Below are 24,366 nucleotides of genomic sequence, written 5' to 3' on the forward strand. Positions count from 1 at the left end.
GGTGAATATGGAGCAACTATAACTACAGCTTATCCCTTCAACTGGGCCTAGACTGCTTCTTGAGTATGCCTGCCATGCGTCTGCATTTCTCTGCTGGTTAATCAAGGCATTATTACATATTACATATTGTATTTAGAAGCCCAATTGATGTATCTACTCCCACAAGGAACTTTGGCCCTGATTCAGAGCCGGACGCTCTGACCAGAGCGCTCGCTCTGAATCAGGGCCCACCTCCATAATTATGGAGCGTCCTCCTGGACGCTCGTATAGCTGTGGGTCACCACCCACAGCATATACGAGCGTGCAGGATGATGGTCGCGATGGTCTTGACCATCGCGACCATCGCCACTGCGAGCCGAATCCTGCGGTTGAGTTTCTCAAACGCAAGGCCCGGAGTGATTTTGGCTCTATCAGAGCCAAAATCACTCCCACTGACATCACTAGTGATGTCAGTGGGGCCGGCTTCTGACGGTAGGCGTTCCCTTGGGAACGCCCCCGTCTGGGAGGCACGCCCCCGGCACGCCCACCAAAGGGGGCGTGCTGTCAATCAACATCGACAGCACGCCCCCTTGGATCAGACACAACGAGCGAAGGAAAGTCCTTCGCTCGTCTCGTCTCGCGCATGCGCACCATCGACCCACTTGCGAGCAGACAGCCGCTCGCGAGTGGGTCTGAATGAGGCCCTTTGACAACACTCAGTGCTATTTTTCTGTATGTTCAGGAACACTGGGTCTGAGGGTGGAGCTAAATGATTAATATATATATACTGTATTTACATAGTATTTAGAGAACAAGGTAATGAAAAGGGACTTTAAAATAAAACTTATCTTAATGAAAATGTATTTTGCCCGTCCTGAATATGTCATAGCTAATGAGAGGTTCAGGAACAGCGTTTGTGGTTGTTCCTGGTAAAGAGCACTGACAGTACTCATCTGTGCATCTAATCAAACCAATGTTTTGTCTGATTTTATAATAACTGGATGTTATGATTTCAAAGTATGGAAATTGCAGCAATCCTACTGAATGGCAGTTGATTACCTTAAATCTTTAATTTAAAGCCCTACTTGCATCTTATAACAAACCAAGATGGTCGCCGTTTTGAACAGTCAGAGGGGGAGATGTATCAAACCTTGGAGAGAGATAATGTGGAGAGAGATACAGTACCAAACCATCAACTCCTGTCACTTTACAGGCTGTGTTTGAAAAATGACAATTAGGAGCTGATTGGTTGGCACTTTATCTCTCTCCAGGGCTTAGGTAGTACATCTACCAAAAAGTACCAACCAATCAGCTTCTAACTACCATTTTACAGGTTGTGTTTGAAAAATGATAGTTAGAAGCTGATAGGTTGGCACTTTATCTTTCTCCACTTTCTCTCTCTCCATGGTTTGATACATCTCTCCCATAGTAGTTTCAGCTCAGCTAATAATTTATTTCACCATTTAAAGCAGGACCTGGATGTCTTGTGCTTGGAGCAGACAACAGGGCGTAACTACCATACTGTAGGTGCAAGGGGTGCAGCGACTATGGGGCCCAAAGCTGAAGGGGGGCCCATCTTCTTTGTCAAAGTTACATGTATTATACTGTATACATTTCTCACCATTGGGTGATGCATAGGGGCCGTTACAAACTTTTGCTATGGGGCCATCAAATACCTAGTTACACTGCTGGAGCAGACTATGGGCCTGATTCAGATTTGGGAATAGAGTAAAATTGAACCAGTAACTGTGAACCTGGACAAACCATGTTGCAATGCAAGGGGTGCAAATACATACATTTTGTGGGGTAAATAGTGATTGCTTTTGCATGTAGCCCACAAATGCTGGACAGCTTTTTTTTTACACTGCAGTTTAGATGTCAGTTTGGACACACCCCTCCCAAATCTAAATCTCTCTGCACAGGGGCGTTTCTAGAGAGGAGGGGGCCCATGTGCAGTCTCCAACATGGGCCCCCTCCTCTCCGCCTGGCGGCAAGGCAGCGCACTGAGATGTGCGCGGCCAGCGCCGGAGTTATAGATTCTGGGCACTAGAGTGTGCCCAGAGTCTATAATGAATGCACAGGTCACCGGGAAAATGGCCGTGGTGGCCATTTTTCCTGTATTGCACATGCACAAACGACGGGAAAATGGCCATGACAGCTATTTTCCAGTCATTTTACAGCGCCGGCCCCCCGCGCCGACGTGGGACTCCGGATAGGTAAATAATATTATGGGTGCAGGGTGTCCGGTGCGGGGCCCCCCTCGACCCAGGTGCCCGTGTTCCCCGCACACCCTGCACCCATTATAGATACGCCCCTGTCTCTACACATTTTACATCTGCTCCACCTGCAGTGCAGCATGGTGTTACCAAGATGATCAGTTACTTGCTCCATCTTATTCTATTCCCAAATCTGAATCAGGGCCTATATATTGACAATTCCATGTCATACTTGCCGACTTTCTGGCAACCCCCTCCGGGAGGGGGCTGCCAGGTCGGTGCAGCAAGGAGGGTGGGGGTGGCTGTAGTGGGTGGAACGGGGCGTGTCTGCGTGATTGCGGCCCTGCCCCCCCGTTTTATATGCCGATATTACCGGCATTACATAGCAGGGGGCGGGGCTACAATGATGCCATTCTGCGCGAATTGCGTCATTGCCTCCGAACCACCCACTTTGACGTGCGGGCGCGTGGGGGAGGGGGGGCAGCGGACAATGGGGGAGACTTGCCTCCTCTCGCGGAGTGCCGAGAGTGACGCCTGATTTTCGGGAGGCTCCCGACAGTCCCGGGAAGGTAGGTAAGTATGTTCCATGTATGATATAACAGGATACCTTCTGGACACAGGCACAGCTGCTGATATAGTAGATAGGGTGCAGGGCCGTACCTGTCTAGTGATCATATCATGCACAGCTCATTATCCCAAGTTTGCAAATGTTATTTTAAATGGTTTGAAGAAAATCAAGCAAAGTCAGCGAAACCATTCCCATTAAATATATCCCTTGCAACCTTTGCGTCCTGCACACCAGTCTATGGGCCTGATTCAGCAGAGGACGCACTAGCTATCGCAGCTGCTAACATGGTAGCAGCTGCGATAGCACTAATATGGTAATGCAGCAGGAGGCGTCCTGCCTCCTGCATGCATTACTGATCCGAGTTGCGTTCTAGAATGCAACATTGGATCATCTGCAAGCCCATCAGCCGGCTAAGTGACCCAAGGGGTCACGCAAGCCGGTGCCGCAGATGGTAAAAAAAAGGCCAGGAAATCTCTGTGAGCAGATGGAGATCCTGGCCTCGTCACTCCCCCCCAAAGCGATGGCGACACGACTCCGTTAGAGAAAATGACCGGCAGAATGTAATTCTGAGAGCTCACTAAGGGCTGTGACAGTTAAACTCTTTCCTATGAGGTTTTCTCTTTAAATAGCCAGACGTTTAATAAGGGACTAAAACAAGAAACAATAGCAGAATAGATTCCACCACGACAGATTAGTTAAATGACTAAATATAGTAACATTGCAGCTCACTCAGTCTAAAATAAGGTCAACAAAATGACTAACTAATGTGTTTTGCTTAAATGCATTGTGAGTTGTAGCAAAAGGTGTCCTGTAACTAAATGCTTGGTAACTGCCAGCGGATGCTGACAAAACTGGATAGAATTTCCTTTTGGTTGTTATGTTGCTGTGATTGTCCCCTCCGGATCAAACTGTCGCCATGAAATGAAAAATTACACCACATTCCTATATCATTGAGATATTTATGGGCTCTATTCATTATGTTAATTATCGGGGTCACCTGCTTTTGTAGAAATTAAGTGATGATGAATCCCATCACTTAATTTCTATAAAAACAGGTGAAAATTAACATTTTCACCTGTAAGTGTAGAAATTAAGTTTTCGGGCCATTCATCAACACGGTAATGCAGGAGATAGCACAGATACTGTATCCCCTGCTTACCTTTCTCTCAATAAATAGCCCGTTGTCCATACACGAGCATGGGGACAGAAATTCATTAAGCTTCGAAAATATAATGTTTTCAGAGCTTGACTGCGAAAGCTTTCGTCATCTCCAGATGGCATTTGCTCCCACAACCCTCTACTTCCCTAAGGGAAGGAGTCCCGGGTTGTGAAGAGGGATCCTTCTGGATCCCGCTGCCTCTGTCCGGCTACTTCCACCGGACGCCGGGGCTTATGTTCGCCTGCGTGCCGAAGACATGTGAGAGGTTGGTGTGGGGGGGGACGAGGAGTGGGGGAACGGGGAAGGGGAAAGAATGCGGGGATGGGACACAGCAGAGGGGGGGAGAGACAGCAGAGTGCACACCCAGGCGCACAGACAGCTGCTCTGGGAGAAGAGGGGGCGTGACCTAGTAGCGTCTTCATTGGGGAAAAAAAATAATTTTTGCAGCGCTGCAAAGAGGGGAGGGTGGTGCTGCGAGCCCTCAGTCTGGTGCATAGCCAGTGGGGAGTGCAATCAGTGCGATGGCTTCCCCCACAGGCATAGGAGACTGCTGCGGCTGCTGCTTATCAGCTACGAGAAATCTCCCAGTGCTGTGATGTAAGAGGGAGGGGTGGGCGATGCTGTACCCGTCCACCCTCTCGGCTGAAACGCTGAAAACATGCAGGGGGGAGAAGAGACAGAGGACACCTGGAAGGGGACCAGGGGGAACGGAGTGAAACATGGGTAAGGGTACCAGGGTAGGACACAGCAGTAGGGGGAGGGGAGATGGGTGGGAGACAACTCGCAGTGAGTTTAAAACATAGGGCCTGATTCAGAGCCACTCGTAAGCGGCCGCTCGTTCGTTCCGAGCGATGTTAGCCCAACTGCGCATGCATACGGATCGTTATACGCATGCGCTAACCAGTCAGTGCGGACGAAATTCATGTGCTCGCAAAATAGCGAATGCCTGCTATTTTGAGTGACAGGAGGCGTATGTGGGTGGTAACAGGGGAAGGTGCTTGAAAATGGGGAGTGGAAATCAGAACGCAGGCGTGCTTAAAGGTCAAAACGGGCGTTTTATGGGTGTGCATATTTAAAACAGCAGCGTCATTGACCACGTCACTTGGTTATTTTATAGCCAGAACTGCTCGCAAGATTGTGGTAGCAAACACCAACCCCAAGAATAGCGAGCAGTTCATACCCTTGTCGATGTACTCGATTAATCTAATAAATAGCGGACATGATGTAGGATGCGAGCGGCCAGGGGGCGTATTTTGCCAAAAAACGACCGCAAGTTTTGTTCGCTCGTTCAGACATAGAGGCGTGAACAGACCTCAAACAGCGAACGGTTCATTTGAATAGCCACCCTTTGTTTTAGAACGAACGACCGCAAATAGCGAGTGGCTCTGAATGAGGGCCATAATTATCACAAGTAATAATTATGTCATGAAGAATAAACCCCTAACTTACACCCATATCTTGTAGCAAAGCCCCCCACCGATATGTCGTCTGTGTACATTTTATAGAAATCTCGGAAATATATATATATATCGAAAATAATTGTATTTTTGAACACACCATAATCTATGCATGCCTTCTGGATCACACTAAGCAAACAGCAAACTCTGCAATTAAAATGTTTGTTCACATGACAACTGTGTCTGTGCTACTAGGTACAACTGTTCCGTTGTCTATCAGAAATAAAAATAAAGTGGCCCTTAAGCATCTTAATAAGCACAAATGAAGGATGAATAAACCCCAATGTTGAACTTTGAAAGTAAAATACAATGATCTGTGTTACCCTGACATTACACTGTCTATATGGTAGGAATGGCCATCAACCATCAATGATTACCAATCATGGATGGTTAACTAACGATGGACGATGGTCTTGCCATCCAGTGGTTCACCGCCATCGATGGCAAAGAGCCCCCAAATGTTTTCTTTTCCTCATTGCGACGTCAAACAAGGAGCATAGGGCCTGATTCAGAGCCCCTCGCTAGATGCGATCGCTCGCACGATGTGTATGCAAATTCCATATGCAGTGCTACCGCACAACAATGCATTAGCACGCCCAGTATTTGTTAGAGAGCGATTACATAGTGTATGCAGACACCCACCAGCCTGTGTTAAGATGCCCACTTGTGCACGTCATGTCCAGGAAGTGTATGCAACCATCGGTACATCAGGTAACATCAGATGCGATCGCAGCGCTTGAGGCTGACCATACCCTGCCACAAGCACTTCGAGCACTTCAGTGTAAAAACAAGCCAGGTGATGTGTACTATGATGCTGTCTTTTAATTATACACACCTCTAAAACACCGTTGAGATGCTCAGGCATGCCCGCGTTTGCACCTCCACTCCCCCGTTTTTAATGGCCAGCCCTTGCTACCACCTACAAACGGCTGCACCTGTCACTCACTGCTAGCGAATGCATTGTGAACTTTCGCTAAGGTATGCACATGTGCACAATGCATTCCATCGGCAGCAGCAAAAGTATACATCTTAGTGTGGGGTCTGAATGAGCTCCTTTGCTCCATACCCCGGCGTGACCTGCGAATCCCCACCCCCATATCTGATTGGTCCTTTGCCCAGTGACTAAAAGAGCAGGGTTGGCCATTGGAGATTTCCCGATGATGGTTACCATAGGCAAACGCAGGGGGGGTTTCCGTCTGCCTGGAAACCCCCCTCCCCAGCCCACACCATTACCACAATAGAAATAGTAATATAGTAGAATATTAATAGTTCTGCATGTTCTTGGAATGGTGCCCACATCTAAAATAAAAACATTCAGCTCAGGCAGGATGGCCCTACTGCTGCATCTAATGGGTTACTGTGATCACTGGTCCTGTATATGCTGGAATTATGACACACAATACACTTTGTATGACACATTTTAAAGCTGGTTAAGTGCTAATTCTACCCTCTTCATGGACAGGTCACACTTACTGTAAAATCAAGCATTTGGAAACCCCCCTATAGAAATCCTGCGTTTGCCACTAGTTACACCCCATTGAGGTTAACCACTGATGGTGCAATAATGGTGACCTTTGATAGTTAACCTACTGATGGCCTTCTAAAACGGCTAAACCCGTCTTAATTTCTGGTTAGGGCGCATTATCTGTGGTTAGCGCACCCTAACCAGGGTGTTTCAGACACATTTCTGCTCGCGCACTACTGAGTGCGTGCAGAAATGCCGGCGCCGGCGGCTGTCGTGCCCTGACAGAGCAACAATTGAATTGCTCTGTCAGGCACCTTAAAAAAAAAAGCCGCCACCAGAACATTTGAATCGCCCCCCCCACTCAGTGGTAATTCTCTCATTGGTAACTCTCCCAGCAGCAGGTCACCCAGCAGGGTTCTCTCCTTCTGAGTTACTGAGGTGATTACTGACTGTGTAGGTGGTGGAGGATCCCCTTGTGTGGTTTTATAGTAGTCGTACTCTGAGTATTAATCCTACCTGTATATGTTGTATATCAGGGCTTCCCAACCTCGGTCCTCAAGGCACACTAACAGTGCAGGTTTTAGTGATATCCATGCTTGAGCACAGATGGTTAAATCAAAATAACTGAGGTACTAATTAAGACACCTGTGTTTAAGTGTGGCTATCCTTAAAACCTGAACTGTTAGTGTGCCTTGAGGACCGTGTTTGGGAACCTCTGTTGTATATATTGTATATATTACATAGTGTCATGACAATTTACATGTATGTTTAGCTTGTGTCTACTAAAGGTGCCTTTTGTTCCCTTGCTTTTGTATCCTTGCTGTGTGATCCCTAAAACCATAAAGGAACTGGGGTACCTTGCACAGTTATAAACCGCCACCTTTGTAAAAGACATTACTTGCAACCTGCAACAATAATGCACACATAAATCCTCACAAGCTGCAAATCTGTCTAGCTGTCAGCCATTGTCTGCTTATTTAGTTAGATATGTATAGAAAGTGGGTATGGGCGCCCACCTATCGATGGTTGAACACAACAGACAGCTCTCCTAGGGGTCTCCCAACACCCTAATTGAAAATTAATTCAGTAAGATAGATAACTAATGGATAGCGCCACAGTGTCTGTCCCAGACCAAAAGGACACACAATCCAGATAATCAAAATAATATTTTAATTAATTCAATGGTTAAATGTACTAAAAATGTACATATAAAATGAACATACAGGATGACAGCACAACAACAATTCAATACAGTAAATGTATATAGGTGTCAGTTTAGGATATTCGTCCTTATATATGCAGATTTACTGTAGTGTATTGTTTGTGTGCTGTCATCCTGTATGTTCATTTTATATGTAAATTTTTAATTCATTTGACCATTGAATTAATTAAAATATTATTGGGATTATCTGGATTGTGTGTCCTTTTGGTCTGGGACAGACACTGTGGCGCTATCCATTATTTATCTATTTAGTTAGAAAACCTATCCCTCATAATACGGCATCCTGCTACAGAGCAGAGAGCTTGTCAGACTTATTTAATTAAATATAGCCTACAATTATTTTGTATATACACAGCCATTGATATAACTTATAAATGGTCACTTTATTTCTATATCACTTCTGACATGAACTTGTCCAAAGGAAATTAGTCCATGTAAAATAACCTCATCTCGCTCAGCGTTATTGTACATAAATTGTGCGGGTGACAAATCTACAGCACCTGCGGGATCCTATCATGTCAGTGTGGACCAGAATCTGTTAGGAATGTTTCCAGGACCTTCTTGAATCCATGCCATAGAGAATGCAGGCTGTTCTGGGGGTAATGGTAGGGGCAAGGGGGCTGATGTCGACTGCTTTGATCACAGTCATTAAATTATGATTTTCTCCCCTTTATTCAAGACTGTTGAGTGCTGTCAATCATATATTTCATATATAAAGTGAACGATCTTAGGGCCCGATTCAGACCCAGTCGCAAGGCTTCGTTAGCTCGCTAGCCGCCGATGTTTTTGTTCTGCACATGCGCATAAGATGAAGTGCGCATACGCGAACCAGTTACTGCGATCGTGAAGCTATCGCAATCAGTACTCAGACTCCCCGCAAGCATGAGTCACAGGAAGTGGGTGGTGACGGGGGGAGGGGGTCGACTGTGCGTCTGAACACCATTTCATGGGCATGCATAATAAGATGCATCATCAGCCTATGTAGCAGAAGGTGTCATTACACACAGCGGCAGGGTCAGGTCAACCACAATTGGTGCGTATTGGTCAGATGTCAGCTGATGTTACTTATTATTAAGTGAACTTCCTATATATGACGGATGTGACAAACGAAAAGTGGGCGTCTTATTTCAGGCTGGTGGGCGTCTAGTTTCTTACCGCGATCTCACCGCAAAACATAGTGGGCGTACTAATGTTTTACTAGCGGTTGCCGGATTTGCATACTTTCACTGCGGACGGCTGCGTGTGTCATTGTATTAGCGAGCGGGTCTGAATCAGGCCCTTAATTTCAATTATTCACTTGCTTTATTGTTTAGAATTATCACTGTTTTGTCTAACCAAGAATGATAGGTAGCAATAGCCTTGTGTCCTGTCCGTGCAAATTTCTTTTTTGATTTCAAGTGACATCTGGTGGTTGATGAGATAAGTGCATTCCCAGCTGTATGAATGACATACCAACAACTTCTTGCTGGGAAAATGCTGCTTTTTATTGCTCACATTACAAATAGCACAGCAGAATGTTGTCAGAATGACATCAGATGACCCTCACGCCTGCTAGACACAATTCGGCTGCTTAGTTACCGGCCAACTAGCTGGCATCAGTGACGCTGAACACAAAAGTGGACAGTGCATTATTCTCCACCCAAGTACTACACACCGATCACAGAAAATGACAAATCAATCAGCCCATGTGGTGCACCTACTGTATGTGTGCTGCCAGTGTGAATTTAATCCTGTCTGCAGGCTTTTATGGATCCCCTCTTTGTCGCATGCCCCTCCCCTTAGCGCGTTGCCAACCTTGATGACGTGGACACCGCAGAGACCGCATCTCAGTGAAAAAGGACATTCGAATATTTATGCAGACTTTCTGGTCTATGGTCTCCTGCAAAATGGTAGGGCTGGGGCTTTTAATTTCCTGTCTCACAGCTCTACATCTAGCTTCAGGGATGCGGTATGACCTTACTCTCATCACTACCCCTGGAGCAGTAACTATATCGTGTTCTACAAGGGTGGTACGTCCAGGTACCTCAGAAAACACATCATGGTTCCTCTGAACCATTTCCTCTGTCGTCTCTGCTCTGGAGACACATCATCCCTTATGGGAACTTTGGTTTCCTGCACCACGGGAGAGGGAACTAGCGGGGCCCAGTAGTCTGGCTTTGGACATGTCCTCTGACATACCGGATATGTCCAAACAAAAACGAAAGATTGAATCACAACTACATACAGTACAAGGGCAGGTATTATTATTATTATCTGTTGATGGTGCTCCCCTGAGTCAGAATTAACAAGATTCATACATGGGAGAGGAAAAGCAGACTTTTTTTGGGGGGGGGGGGGGGGGGGCACTCTTATTGGTTTAAATGATTTACCTAAAATTTTACTTTTATTGGTATATCTTTACAATAAATGGTTCAAATATATTTGATAAAGATTAAAAGATTTGTAGTACACAAAAGTAATACGTACAATTCTCAATCACAAATAAATATCTGTGCCCCCCAAAAAAGAGTCTGCTTTTTCTCTCCCATGTATGATACCGGATTTGTCTGGCTTCAGCTTCAGACAACCCTGACTAATTAAATCTAAGTAATATATGCAGGGGCGCTGAGAGGGGGGGGGAGCGGGTACACTTTACCCAGGCCCGGGCTTCCAGAGGGGCCTGGCGGTGGCCCGGGTCTGGCGTCACCCCCCCTCCCTTCCTCCTGCCTCCCTCCCTCCCTCGATGCAGCCCAGCACGTGGGAGATTGCTAGCGGCTGCTAAGCAGCAGCCACAGCAATCTCCTCTGCCTGAGGGGGGGAGTGATCACACTGATCGCGCCCCCGTCTGGCTTTGCGGCGGGCTGAGGGTCTCACAGTGCCCCCTCTCCGACGCGCAGCGCCGCTTCGCGGAGTTGCAAAAATGTTTTGTTTTTTTATTGTCTTCTTCAAGGGGGCATGGCCACACCTCCCGCGATTAGGCCACACCCCCTCCTTACCGGGGCCCCGCGGCGCTCTCTACGGCCCTGAATATATGCTCCCGTGTTTTGTCTTCTCCCAAGCGTCCACCACACAGATTTGTGTGTGAAACTTTAAGTACGAGTTTTACATGGATTTGCGGCACCAACAATTGTTCTACAATTTTATCTTGATCTTTAGCAATTCTATACAGCAAATCATTTTTCAAGATACAGATGTGTTCACATCCATTTATCCTCCATGCGCTACAAGTCACGTTACACATAACGCGTGAGCGCCGCGTGACTTGGTAGCGCCAAACGTCTTTTTGTGCACATTTTTTCCTTCAAATGTATCTTAATCGCACAGCGATACAGGACGCACAAACAGCTTCTGCTGATTAAAATTATATGCGACATGCCTATGTTCTATGTGCAACTGTGGGCAGTGCTCGAAGTTGGAATTTTGAAGTGGGGGTATGGAAATTTTTGTTGAATCCCCCCCCCTTCCCTCAAGCTTTAGGGATATTGATAATGAGAATTAGTTTCTGCTTCCCTCTCTCACCCTCTGCACCTCACAGTACCTGCTTCCATCTCTCACCCCTGCACCTTACAGTGCTTACACTACCTCACCCCACAGTACCTCTCAGTCCATGTCCGTTGACTGCTCTGACAGAGACAAGCTGCTTCTCTTCTTCTCCATCACTCGGCTGGCAGTGGGCATTGCACCAATCAGAGGCACATCTTTGATCGGTGTTTGCTGAGACAGCTGCTGCTCCTATTCCCCTTCCCGCTGGCAGTGGGCTCTCCACAGCCACCTGGCACCAAGCAGAGGCACAGCTTTAATTGGCGCTGGGACAGAGTATCAGGTCTCAGCGCCAGGGAATGAGGGGGCAGATACAGTGACAGGTTAAGCTTTGATCTGGCCATGAACCAATCATGGTGCAGACCAGCAGCCAATCAGAAGCAGCGACGTGGCTGCTTCTGATTGGCTGCTGGTCTGCAAGCCGTGATTGGCTAGCGGTCGGTTCCAAATTGAAATGGCCACATCCGATGCTTCTTTTTGATTGGCTGCAAAACTGCGATTGGCTCACATGGCCGGCGACATGTTAAAACTAACGCCGCATATGCCCTGGTGCCGGCCGGACCTGATGCTACAGTGGGTCAAGCTAGTGCACACATCTCCAAGTAATGCGGATGCTCTTTTGGTGCTGGGATCCCATATTTGCTCCCAGCTCCAACTTTCAATCGGGACACTGACTGAAGTGGTGGTATGGCATACCGCCGTATACTGGCTCACTTCGAACACTGGGCCTAATTCAGACCCGCTCGCAAGCGGGTCAATGTTGGCCAAGTGCGCATGCGCACGACAGAGGCGGCTCCATCGTGCGCATGCGCGAGCCCCGAATAACGACGGCCAAGCCGTCGTTATGGGTCTCGCACCAAAGGGGGCGTGCTGTCGATGGTGAGTGACAGCACGTCCCCTTTGGTGGGCGTGCCGGGGGCGTGGCTGCCCAGACGGAGGCGTTCCCATGGGAACGACTACCATCTGGGGCCGGCCCCACTGACATCACAAGTGATAGAGCCAAAAGCACTCCAGGGCTTGCGGCAATGAGACCCTACTGCAAGGGTCTCGTCGCAAGCCCGATGGTCGCGATGGTCTTGACCATCGCGACCATCATTTTGGCCGCTCACTATAGCTGTGGGTGGTCACCCACAGCTATGTGAGCGGCCAGGAGGCCGCTCTTAAATTCAGAGGGACGGCCCTTATTCAGAGCGAGCGCTCTGTCAGAGCGTCCGGCTCTGTATCAGGGCCACTGACTGTGGGTGTATCGGCATGCAAAATGCTATGTTACAGTGTCAGCTTCACTTAGCGACAGCATAAAACCTCAATAAACATAAAAAGTCTCCATAGTACAGTATATTTTTGTAAAATATAAATATTTATTCACACCACAAGATATATATGGAAAAAACTTTCCAAAAGAGGTTTTAGCTTATCTGTGATGATCTGGTCATGGAGTATGTAGGTACAGTAGTCCCTTGTCAAATTCCATGAAAGTGGTTCCAAAGATGTCTCTTTCAGGAGGGTAGATTGAGGAGGGTTCATTTCAACGCGTTTTACTACTAAACACCTTCTGTAATTCAATTAATTTTGGCCTTTTGTTATTTCCTTTCATAATTGGTTCAAATGCCTTACACACCGTTTTCATCTATGGACCCTTGGCATGCTCAAACAAATACCACCTGTGGTGTCCATCAGATAGTTTTTACCAGCCCACATGGAAAGTTCACCAGCTCATTTACCAAAACGGGCGCCACTATCTCAGGGCATCCGTTCCTTTTTCGATGTCTTAGATTCTTATTTTGCCATCTTCTGTTCTTCTTATAGTATGTAGTGTCTTGCACACAGTTCCAGGACTTTGGCTTCTACCTCTTACTGCTTGGTCATCAGACTGGACCTGAGGCCATCATGACAGCTGGGATTTCAACAACCTGCCATCCTTATGATTTGTCTGGCAATGCCATTGTTGCTAAGCTGCCCGAGTGCTCCAGACCTGATCGCCTAGTGTCTATTGTCTTCCTCCAGCTACACCTGGTTTGGAGGGTCATCACTGTGGCCTCCTGCTCTGCTTTCTTGTAACTACAAGATTACGGGCAGACTCTCTGTAATTTTGCCAGAGCCTGCATCTTGCAGCCTATTACATAAGCCCCTAGGTCTTCACTTGAAACTTTGGAAAAATAAGTATTTTTATGGGTGCAATTTACATGTAGGATTGTTATATAAATTGCTCCCCACTCTACATGAGTGCCAGCATATAGAGTTATACACAATAATGCATAGTGATAAACAGTTGTACACTAATTTTTAATATATAATTATACCTAGTAATATGCAGTTGTACAGTATACACAGTAGTAAATAATCATACACCAAAATATACACTTATACACAGAAATGTATAGTATAGAAATGTACAGTAATAGAGAGTTAGCTATAGTTATGTAAAGAGTGCGGTGTGACTCTTACCTGATCCACCTGCTCCTACCTTCCAGGTGTTTGCTTGTTGGCCAGGTACCAAGAATGCAGATCTGTTGGCTCCGCAAAGAAAGAGATGCACTAACAAATGTTACCTTTATCCAAAATGAAGGGGGAATCTGGCTGCAATGTCCAAACTATTTAATCTAGTGTGGTTGCTACGTCATCACTGACAAGGTATACGTTTATGAAGCCGACGGACGGAATGCCGACCGCCGGCTGCTAGACTACTTAATCCCGGTGAGGGTTAAATGACAGGTGTCTAAATCTAGACGCCTGTCATTTTACCGACGCCGAGAGATCAGCACCCGGCATCCCAATCGAAGGGATGCCGGGGGCAGGTAGCCACGGGGGGGCGAGGGGGGAGGGCTTAGGGCTCCCAGGGGGGATTTAGGGTTAGGCACCCCCCTGGGAGGTTAGGGTTAGGCTAGGGGGAGGGAGGGTTAGGGTTAGGCACCCCCGGGGGGAGGCTAGGGTTAGGCACCCCCCCGGGGGACTTATGTTTAGGCGGCAGGGAAGGGGGGGTTAGGTTTAGGCACTTAGAGGGGGGATTAGGGTTAGGCACAGGGGGGGGTTAGGGGGTAAAATTAGGTTAGTTTATACTTACCTGGGAACGATTGGGATTTCCTCCTTTGTCAGGCTGACGCTGCCAGGATTTAAACCACCGGCGGTGAATCATTCCGATTCCACTGACAGAGACGCCTCAGATACCCATTTTTCGTCTATATATGAAAAAACTTCTTGCATCTATCCACTGATGCCCGGCAGGTACCTGCCTTTGACGCAGAGACTTACATTCATCGCATTGTACAGTTTTCTCCTGTCCATTGCTGAGGATGGGGATGATGTGACCATTGCCAACTATCGAGAATTGATGTAACTCCAGCCTGCCTTGTCTGTCTGTGTATGGATCTGCCAGCACACTCTCTCAATCCTGTGGATCTACCATCATCATAGTCTCTCTCTTGCCTCGCAGAGCCCCATTCTACTGTGAACAGCGTACTGGCTCTGACTAATTCATTTGTATGGTGAGTTCATCTTCTGACATGGTGGAACCTGTTTATTGCTGAGGTCTTTATCTTGTTTCATTAGAGCTGCCCTTGTTGCTCAATTTGATAGCATCCCTATGGTTTGTATGAAGAAGTCACTCAGCAATTGCTAACTACAATGAACTCTATCTGGCCTTAGTCACTAAGATTGCAGTTCCGATCTCAGTGGTCGGCTCGTGTACCTGCACTGCGATGCATACGCATGCGCAGAACGCAATAATCATCCCATTGCATGTGTATTAGCAACTGTGATCTAAGCTGAATCAGGCCTTAAGGCAGCAGAACAAACTGTGTGTTCACAAACGTCACATATTCCTTAGGAGAGGCTACGGGTGTCCACAAGGGGATGCAGTCAGGAAGCCGACGGTCGAAATGCCGACCGCCGGCTTTCTGACTGTCTAATCCCGGCAGGTGTCTAATGATAGACGTCAACATCCCGACGCCTATCATTATCCCTATGCCAGGAGCCCACCCACCATAACGAACGAAGGTAAGCCGAAAGGTGGGCGCAGACAGCTCAGCGGAGAGGCTGAGCTATTATAGTCCTACCAGGACGTATCATCTTACTAATACACCTCTGCCGGGTATCACGGATATCCCCGGACACCACGTGGAGAGGCCGTGCAATGCTGGGAAGCATCAAGCGAGCCGCAGCGTGGAGAGTGAATGCCACAAACAGAGCCAGTGGAGTTGGGGATTTGTTTCCTACTACCATAGGACATTACAGATACCACCCAGGGCAGCACACATAAGCGGTTGATTACCGGGTGTCGCAAGCCGGGACTGAGTTTGAGCGAGAGGTCTCTGCCAGTAAGGCAGTCAGGACCAGGAGGCTGGTGGTAAGAGCTTACATTTTTACCAGTATATGGAATAATTTTATTCTCAAAATATTCTCCGTGCAATTTGCAGTAAGATCTTGCCATTGTTCATTGGAATTAATCAATTTCTCCATTGGGAGATTTATATACAAAGAGGAACATTGAAACTGTGAAATTCATTGAGACTTTTTATTCCTTTGTGCTCGGATTCAATATAAATTATAAGACCTATTCAGTACGAGTTTGGGTAGCTGATTATCAGTGTTACAAGTGAATAGCAATCAGCTGCTGGCTGATATTAAGTCTCTGTGGTGTTTTAAACAATTTAGGATATTTGCTACAGTGTCATTCACTGATTACTATAATACAATGTATATTTTTTAGAAGTGTCTCATTGGCCAATGATGTATGTTGTTTACATGTTTATAATTTATTTTTAGTAAATAAAAGAGGTAACACTTTTATCTGCCATAACTGAATATTTTTTGTATCCATATATTATCAATTTAGCTGCAGGTGTCCCACAGCGCTGTTGTTTCTTCTTTTTTTGTATAAACAGAATTTATGTAGAATGTACCTGAAACCTCTCAGATTTCATGGTCCTCGTACATTTAAGAAATAATACCAGTCAAAAATAAACTGTGATAGCATGATGTGGATGGGATTGAAAAAGACCACAAATACTCAGACCACATAATGTAATTTTTTTCAATTTTATGTGTTTCTGCATAGGATGATCCAGTGGGTTTGTTGGGATAGACATAAGTGGCAGCATAAATATCTCACGATAATTTTATATACTGATACAATACATGCATGTTATACAAGGTTTTACAGGGGGGAACAAGTAAAGGTTGGAGCCATGTACATATACTACAGTCATCTCAATTGGTCTGTAAAATGCCAATTTTCAGGACTAATAAGTGGTGGATCATTGCAATATGGAGGTGGACATACAGTATCACGGGTATGGCCTAAATGTCCTAATTCACAAAGCAGCAATGTATAGAGGAATACATAAAGCCATGTGATAATGGAGGAAGTGTGTGTGGGGGGGCGTAAGTTTTAATAATAAAAAAGTAATAGTAAAAGCTCAATAAGTACATTAAACACAGCAATCAAACAAGAAATAATAACTTAAAAATGACAATGTGAAAATCAGCAAATTAAAACATTAATGGATTTCAATAAAGAATGGTTGGTACAGCTTGTTCCCATGGCCATACCAGTATTTCTGTAAATGGTTGCATGGAGTTGTGCTTTTTCAGGAACTGATGTTCATGGCCTTGTAATGGGTACCATAAACAGTCCTTACAGTGACTTGTGCAGTCATTATCCTTGGACAATGAAAATCCATTAAAAAAATCTCTAACGGCACATTCCAAAAAGCTGCAGCAGAAGCAGGAAGAGATTGATAATGTCCACGTAAATGTTGAGCGCTGCAAAGACATATTCCTCAGGGCTCACAGAGTAGCGGTGTTTTCCACCAGTAATTAATTGTGTATCAATAACCAAGTACTGGAAAGGAAACACAGTTATTATAATGTAGGTGCCAGAAGATTTAGATATATATGTTAATTATGAGTAAAAAAGACTTCTAAATATATTAAAGTTGAACAGTTTTAAATTCAGATTAAGACAACACTTACCATTCCGAATACAAATGTCCCAATACATGCATAAACAATACTCAGCCACTGGAAGAGGAAAGACAAAGGCCAAGTCAGGAACCATCAAATAATACTGATCATATCATTCACAGGTATGTAACCTTGGGTATCCAGCTGATATTCCCCTACAAGTCCTGGCATGCAGGGCAGATAAAGACTTATGGGACATTACAGGTGCTAGAGAAGACAGAACTGGGTATATTACAATTATCTGCACTTTCAATTATAATATAGAAGAAGGCAATATGCTGTATAATAAAATAGAAAGATTAGAGTACGCTTGGAAATAAGCCTAGAAAAAGGTAATTTAATGGTGTTACTTTAATGATACATTGTATAATCAGTAGTGATAAAAGCAGAATGTAACTAGATAAATAATGACTTTCAGTGATATGATTAACTGTGAGTACATCAGGGGTTAATGAAGAATCAAACAGGGAATAGAGAAATGTTTATAGAGAGATTCGTCAGTCTCTCAGCTACATATAAGATCACCATGTCATATAAGGTTTATAGCAATGACCACATGTTGTATCCTCAGAGGACAATGGTTGAGTTTCTCCCCAAGGTATCTATAGTATTCCGACAGGTTACATAATCTATCAAATTCATATTTGAGGAAATTTCTGTATAGATTTTTATTCTGAAAACTCAGGCCCATTACATATGTTTCAACCACAGGAACTAACCTATATATCTTCACAAGGAATAGAGATAACATAGTCCTGTTTCATGTGCCTATATGCAGAAATTCATATTCTGTTCATCGGATTTAATATTCCATTTCCATAATTTTCCAATAAAGAAACGTGTAGAATATATTCAAAATTAACCTAGTTTTGCCTTGAAACTAATTGCTGTTTTAAATCCAGCTGACATTACTGTTGTAATCATGATGGGACAAGCAGATCGGAGGCTATTACATTTGGGCCATAGTCTGCTGATACCTTCAGGTTTCTTATTGTACAGACTGACTGTTTCTTCACCTAATTTTGTTGTATGGAAACATTTAGTTTTGGTTCAACCATTGGAACTACATTAGTTGGTTTACCTGTCAAATGTGTTTCTCCCACACACTCAGTGGCGTAAATTCATCCCAGAAGCCCGGAGGCAAGATATAATTTGGTGCCCCCCACCCCCGGTCACAGCCGCTGACACTGTAGTCTAGCAATTAGCATGCAGACAGGCTATAGATAGACAAAGGCAGCAGCTGATGGTCTGACATGGAGCTCTCCACTAGTGTATGGTGGCTTCTCAGGTGCCGGGAAGGGGTGCCATGCATTGGGCGGCCATGACGGTACACTCCGGGTACATAGTTACAGCCCTATGTGGGGTGAATATGATGTGGACAATGAAGGAGGTGCCCCTTTAGAGCTGGAGCCCGGCGGCATGCATCTCCCTTGTCTCCCACAGTTCTGCCTCTGCGCACACTTAATCCCTGAGATAGTCTGAATCTTTATATTTTGCTGTAATTAAATTAAGAACAGATCTGCTCATGCTTTGATTTTTCTTTTTCTTGGTATTTTTTGGGAGATATTGAAAGGCTGTTTAGCGTAAGAATGTGCTGGATGAGCTAGACTACTATTTGCAGTGCAGCAAGAATTAAGGAATGATCAACCTGAAGATCATTGATCCCTAAACAATACTTATGTTGAGGTCACTGGTCACAGACTTCCTGCAAAACACATTCTTCCTTTTTTTTTGCACATTTTTAACACTTTACTGTTTGTTTTTATTATATTTGTATTTTCACTTCTATTCTATATATGCATCCAGAGCTGCTCTTATCTTTCTTACTTCACACTTCACTTTTCTTATTAGAGCGATGCCCTGGGGTGGCTCAGCTGAGCTGGTTTGGGGGTGTCCTGCGTCCTGGATTTGAACCCCTGCATGTTAGGGACCTACCCTACAGAGATTACCTGGATATGGTGGGTATGCCCATAACCTTGGCCATGATTATGCTAAAAACCTCTATTTATTGCAACATTTTATTGTATAATGTATTTATATATATAATCAGTAATTTGGAGTTGTGCACCTGTGATCTGCCTTTTTCTGTGCCTATCTTTATATATATTAAGCATTGTGACTTTCTTTGTCATATGAAACTCCCTTTAATAAAGGTCTGTCATTGTGTTAATAAATCATCTATGTGCCATGTTAGCTTGATTGAAAAAAAAAACCAAGAACCTTAATTTAAAAAAAATAACTGCAAGTGTTACAGTAACAATGTTTAATTTATTCAGTGATAGAGAAAGGAGTAACTGAAGACTTCCTGTGGTGTCAGCTTCCGGACCAACTCTTAGTGGTGGTAAAACTGTGTAGATAATTGTAAGTATGAGCAATGGTTTTTTTGGGGGGTTTGAATACCTTTAATATTAACCTTTGTGCACCCACACATGCACAGAGTGACCTCAGGACTTACAGTAGTATGGGGACCAGCGTGCCACTTTTTGTGGAACAGTGAAAAATAAATGAATATTCATTTTACAATGCGAAATACAGTAATTGAAATGAATGAACAGGTGGAGAGGGTGAGTTTTTATAACAACATCCATAGTCACTCCGTTCAATCATAAATTTACATCCACTCAAAGGTCATCATTTACATTTACAAATAAAAACAGAGAAAGTTCAAGCGCTCTTTTTTGGGTATGATACACAGGCTAAAACCAAAAATACATTTATCAATGTGATAAAAAACACAATAAAATGGCTGCGTACCGTAAGGGTACGCAGCCATTTTATTGTGTTTTTTTATCACATTAATAAATGTATTTTCGCTTTACACTATATGGTGTCCTCATCTATGTCTTACATATGCTTATTCAGCTATTACGTGGTTAATGAGGGGCTGGAGCAAGATTCTAATTTGTATCAACTCGGGACTAATTATCCTGTGTATCATACCCAAATAGAGCGCTTGTACTTTCTTTGTTTTTATTTGCAAATTTATTGTGATTGGTGATAGACACATTCAGTTTGAGCTGCCTTTTGTAGCGTGGAGCGCAAATTTGTATTTTTATTGTATTATCATTTACATTTAGCGGGGGGCATTTTGCACTTTTATGTTGTCAATCCAGAGAAGTCTGTCATAACTTTGTGCACTCAAAAGTGACTTGTAATAAAAAGAGTCCCCATTTCACCTCCTGATTCACATAAGTCATAAATGTGGTCATTCCCGGCAGTCATTTAGGTGAAAAACAGAAAGGTTCAATTTAATGAAATGGGTGATTGTAGAGTGGTCAGAGGTTGGACTTGATGTTTCCATTACTTTCTTGATAAATATGTCTTTAGAGATTTTTCCACCTCTCACAATTAGGTGCATTTCATGGTTGCAGACCCGCATCCCGAGGCATAGACATGGAATGCATTGGACACACAATCTAGGCGTAGTTATATAAGGAAAAGGGTTGTGTTTTTGTTAGTACTTACGTAAGATCTGAAGATGGCAGCAAATATCCCAAAAGACAGTAACACCAGCAGGAAAACAGACAGACCCCCAGATAAGATGGTGAAATCCCACTAGAGATGAGAGCAATCAGTCAACTATAACTTCTTAAAAAATTAATTAATTCAATGTAATTAATTATCTAATTAATTAATTAATGACAATTGAATATGGTAGATTAATTAATAATTCCACAGGCAGTTACTTATGGTTCAAAAATACAATGTTTTAAAATGCATTAAAAACAGAACTACTTCCAGCTGGCACCGTCGAACGGTCTTGTAGATTTGTTACAACAGATACCATACAGCACCTAGGTCTGCTGCAGGTTTGTACATACAGTATATGTTTTCAGATTTATTTCTTATCATTTTAATCAGTATTTTTAAATCGAGCTACTAAACAGGATTATGATCCCCAATTTCACTGGAAAATATATTTCACTGCAGGGGCATTTTAAGACATGGTGGCCTTGCCCGTGTGTAATACCCTCCCCTCCCCCCCCCAACTGTGGAGTGCCATCTTTCAGACAATGTATTCAGAAAGATGAGGCATGCAAAGAAGATAGCAAAGACTGAAACAGTGTCGGAGCTTTTGCTATCACCCGTGCCTTTGGCATCTATCCGAATACAACTCCATAAAGATGGCAGCAGGGGTAGAATATATAGATGAGAGGGCGCCACACTGGCAAATATCTCCTGGGTGCAGGGTGTGCAATGCAGGGCCGTATTTGAGCCATGTAGACCACAGCCCAAGAACCCATAATAGATAAGCCGCTGACACTTGCAGTACTAAAATTTTGTGGTCACTGGTTACAGTACCAGCAATGTCAGTTCTCTTTATATAGTTCTCTTTATATACTGTATTGCTGAAGTTATACTCTTACCTTTGTCTGCAAAGCAAAAATTGTCAGACCCAGCGTGACAAGTATGGTGGCTCCAGTGGCCCACATTACAGCATCAGCATCAAAGAACCTGGGGAGAAATTGTGGATATACTGAAAACAACTGCACAACTTGATTTACAGACTCTCTATTATATTCTCTAACAGAAGAAAATGTAAAGGGGGTCTCCACGTTCAGATGTGATTATTTGAATGGTTTCCAGATATCCTCATTCAACATTCTGTGGTGGGTGTAAAGCAAAAAAGAGCAAGTAACTGTGCACCTGGACAAACCATGTTGCAATACAAGGGGTGCAAATACATACATTCTTTTGCATGCAGGGTAAATACAGGCTGCTGTTGTGTGCAGACCAAAAATGCTGGGCAACTTTATTTTTATACTGCAATTTAGATATGAGTTTGGACACACCACTCCCAAATCTAAATCTCTCTGCACATTGAAATCTCCCCCACCTGCAGTGCAACATGGGTTTACCAAGGTGCATAGTTACTCTCTCTTTTGTGCTTTACTCCTTTATGTGCTGTTGGTGACCTTACTCCTTTAACTATATAATTAGCACTCTGATTTCTTGCCTACCTCTAGTCCCCTCCTAACATCCTGACTCTAGATAACCACCTACAGTAAGTTTTCTAGTAATAGCTAAAACCATGATTATGGGCTAATCAGGAATTACTGTAGGAAAATAACATGTCGTCAAAATTACTCCCAAAGCTATGAGTACCTTTGACATCACTGTGGGTTAATAAATCAGGGGAGACAATCTAATTTTCATTATTTATGTAAGAGACCAGTCAACTATGGTTTATAGCACCCCCAAGATTTCAGAAACTCCGTTCACCTTAATGTCCAGTTAAGGATTGAAGGAAGGTGGGGAATATTCCAAGAGCATTGTGATTTATATAGGAATCTACATGAATCAAATCAATACTTTTTAATCCATATATGAAGTAACCTGATTATGTATACAAGACACATAGGGGGAGATGTATCAAGAACTGGAGAGAGAAAATACAGAAGTTTCCTAAAGCAATCAATCGGCTTCTGTCATTTATTTAGCATAGTCTTTAAAATTACACAAACTGATTGGTTTCTTTGGGCAACTACTCCATCTCTCTTCAAGATTTGATACATCTCCCCTATAATCAGTAAGCCTAGGCACAGACCAACAATTTCAAGAAGAAAGAGAGAGGTCAGACAGTTTTCCAGATTTACTCTAACAAATCATATTAATTTGCGATGAATTGCATCATCATGGCTCCGCCTCCTGCTCCACAAGCAGGTAATCTCGGCATTGCATAGCAGAGGGGGGCTACAATTACGCATTTTCATCATCAAGCCCCAGACCTGCCCACTTCTGCCGAGCCCCACCCATCGCCAGCCTTGACCCGCCCATTTCCACCGAGCCCCTCAGTGCCGACCTGGCTGCCTGGTTGCCAATAGGTTGGCAGCTATGATGAAAATACTGTAGCTCACAGCTGGGAGCTTTTTTAAGGAGCTCAGGGCCTGATTCAGAGCCGCTCGTAAGCGGCCGCTATTTCGCTCCGAGCGATGCTCGCACATCTGCGCATGCATATGGGTTGTAATACGCATGCGCGAACCAGTCAGTGCAGTTGGAAATCGTGTGCTCGCAAAATAGCGAATGCCTGCTAATTTGAGTGACAGGATGAGGCGTTTATGGGTGGTAACAGGGGAAGGTGCTTGAAAACGGGGAGTGGAGATCCGAACGCAGGCGTGCCAAACGGTCAAAACGGGCGTTTTAAGGGTGTGCATAATTAACAAAGAAGCGTCATTGAGCACGTCACTTGGTTGTCTTTTAGTCTGAACTGCTCGCATGATTACGGTAGGAAAATGCTACCACAAGAATAGCGAGCAGTTCATACGCCGTTCGATGTACTCGATTAATCTAATAAATAGCGGAGATGACGTATGATGTGAGAGGCCAGGGGGCGTTTTTTTCAAAATAGCGAGCGCATGTTTTGTTCGCTCGTTCAGACATAGAGGCGTCAACAGACCGCAAAGAGCGAGCGCTTAATTTAAATATCCGGCCCCTTTTTCAGAACGACCGTCCGCAAATAGCGTCCGGCTCTGAATCAGGCCCTCAGCTTACTACTGAAAATCTAGCCATACCCCAGGCAGCAGTCACATGAAAATGATGTGAGCTTCTTGTCTTTATTACTGTTTCATTTAAGAAACTGTGTTGGAATTGTGTTTCTTTAATTCTGTATCATTTTTTAAGATAAAATAGTTATTGTAACTTTCTTCATCATACAATTATTTTGACAGAAAAGCTTTATTGTTTATAATGCTAAATTTCATGCAGGTTGGGTTTACGATAACTCTTATTAAATCAAGTGGAGTGTCACCTTTGAAACCAAATCTTAAGCTGCAAACACATACAACGATTTTGTTACCAATGATTTTATGAACGATTTTAT

The 24,366-nt window shown here is 44.2% G+C and overlaps 1 protein-coding gene across 1 annotated transcript in view; it reads right to left on the minus strand.

Moving 5' to 3' along the window:
• Nucleotides 1-17,274: 17,274 nt before the first annotated feature.
• LOC148475007 (protein lifeguard 1-like) overlaps nucleotides 17,275-24,366 on the minus strand; it is a 28,449-nt gene continuing 21,357 nt past the window's right edge. The window contains exons 6-9 of the mRNA XM_088457826.1: nucleotides 21,914-22,001; nucleotides 21,012-21,101; nucleotides 17,556-17,603; nucleotides 17,275-17,424 (exon numbers count right to left, since the gene is read on the minus strand). Of these exons, the coding sequence (XP_088313952.1) occupies nucleotides 17,275-17,424; nucleotides 17,556-17,603; nucleotides 21,012-21,101; nucleotides 21,914-22,001 (376 nt within the window). The remainder of the gene's footprint in view (nucleotides 17,425-17,555; nucleotides 17,604-21,011; nucleotides 21,102-21,913; nucleotides 22,002-24,366) is intronic.

Source organism: Taudactylus pleione, unplaced genomic scaffold, assembly GCF_031769625.1.
Source record: "Taudactylus pleione unplaced genomic scaffold, aTauple2 ptg000788l, whole genome shotgun sequence".
NCBI classification, from domain to species: domain Eukaryota; kingdom Metazoa; phylum Chordata; class Amphibia; order Anura; family Myobatrachidae; genus Taudactylus; species Taudactylus pleione.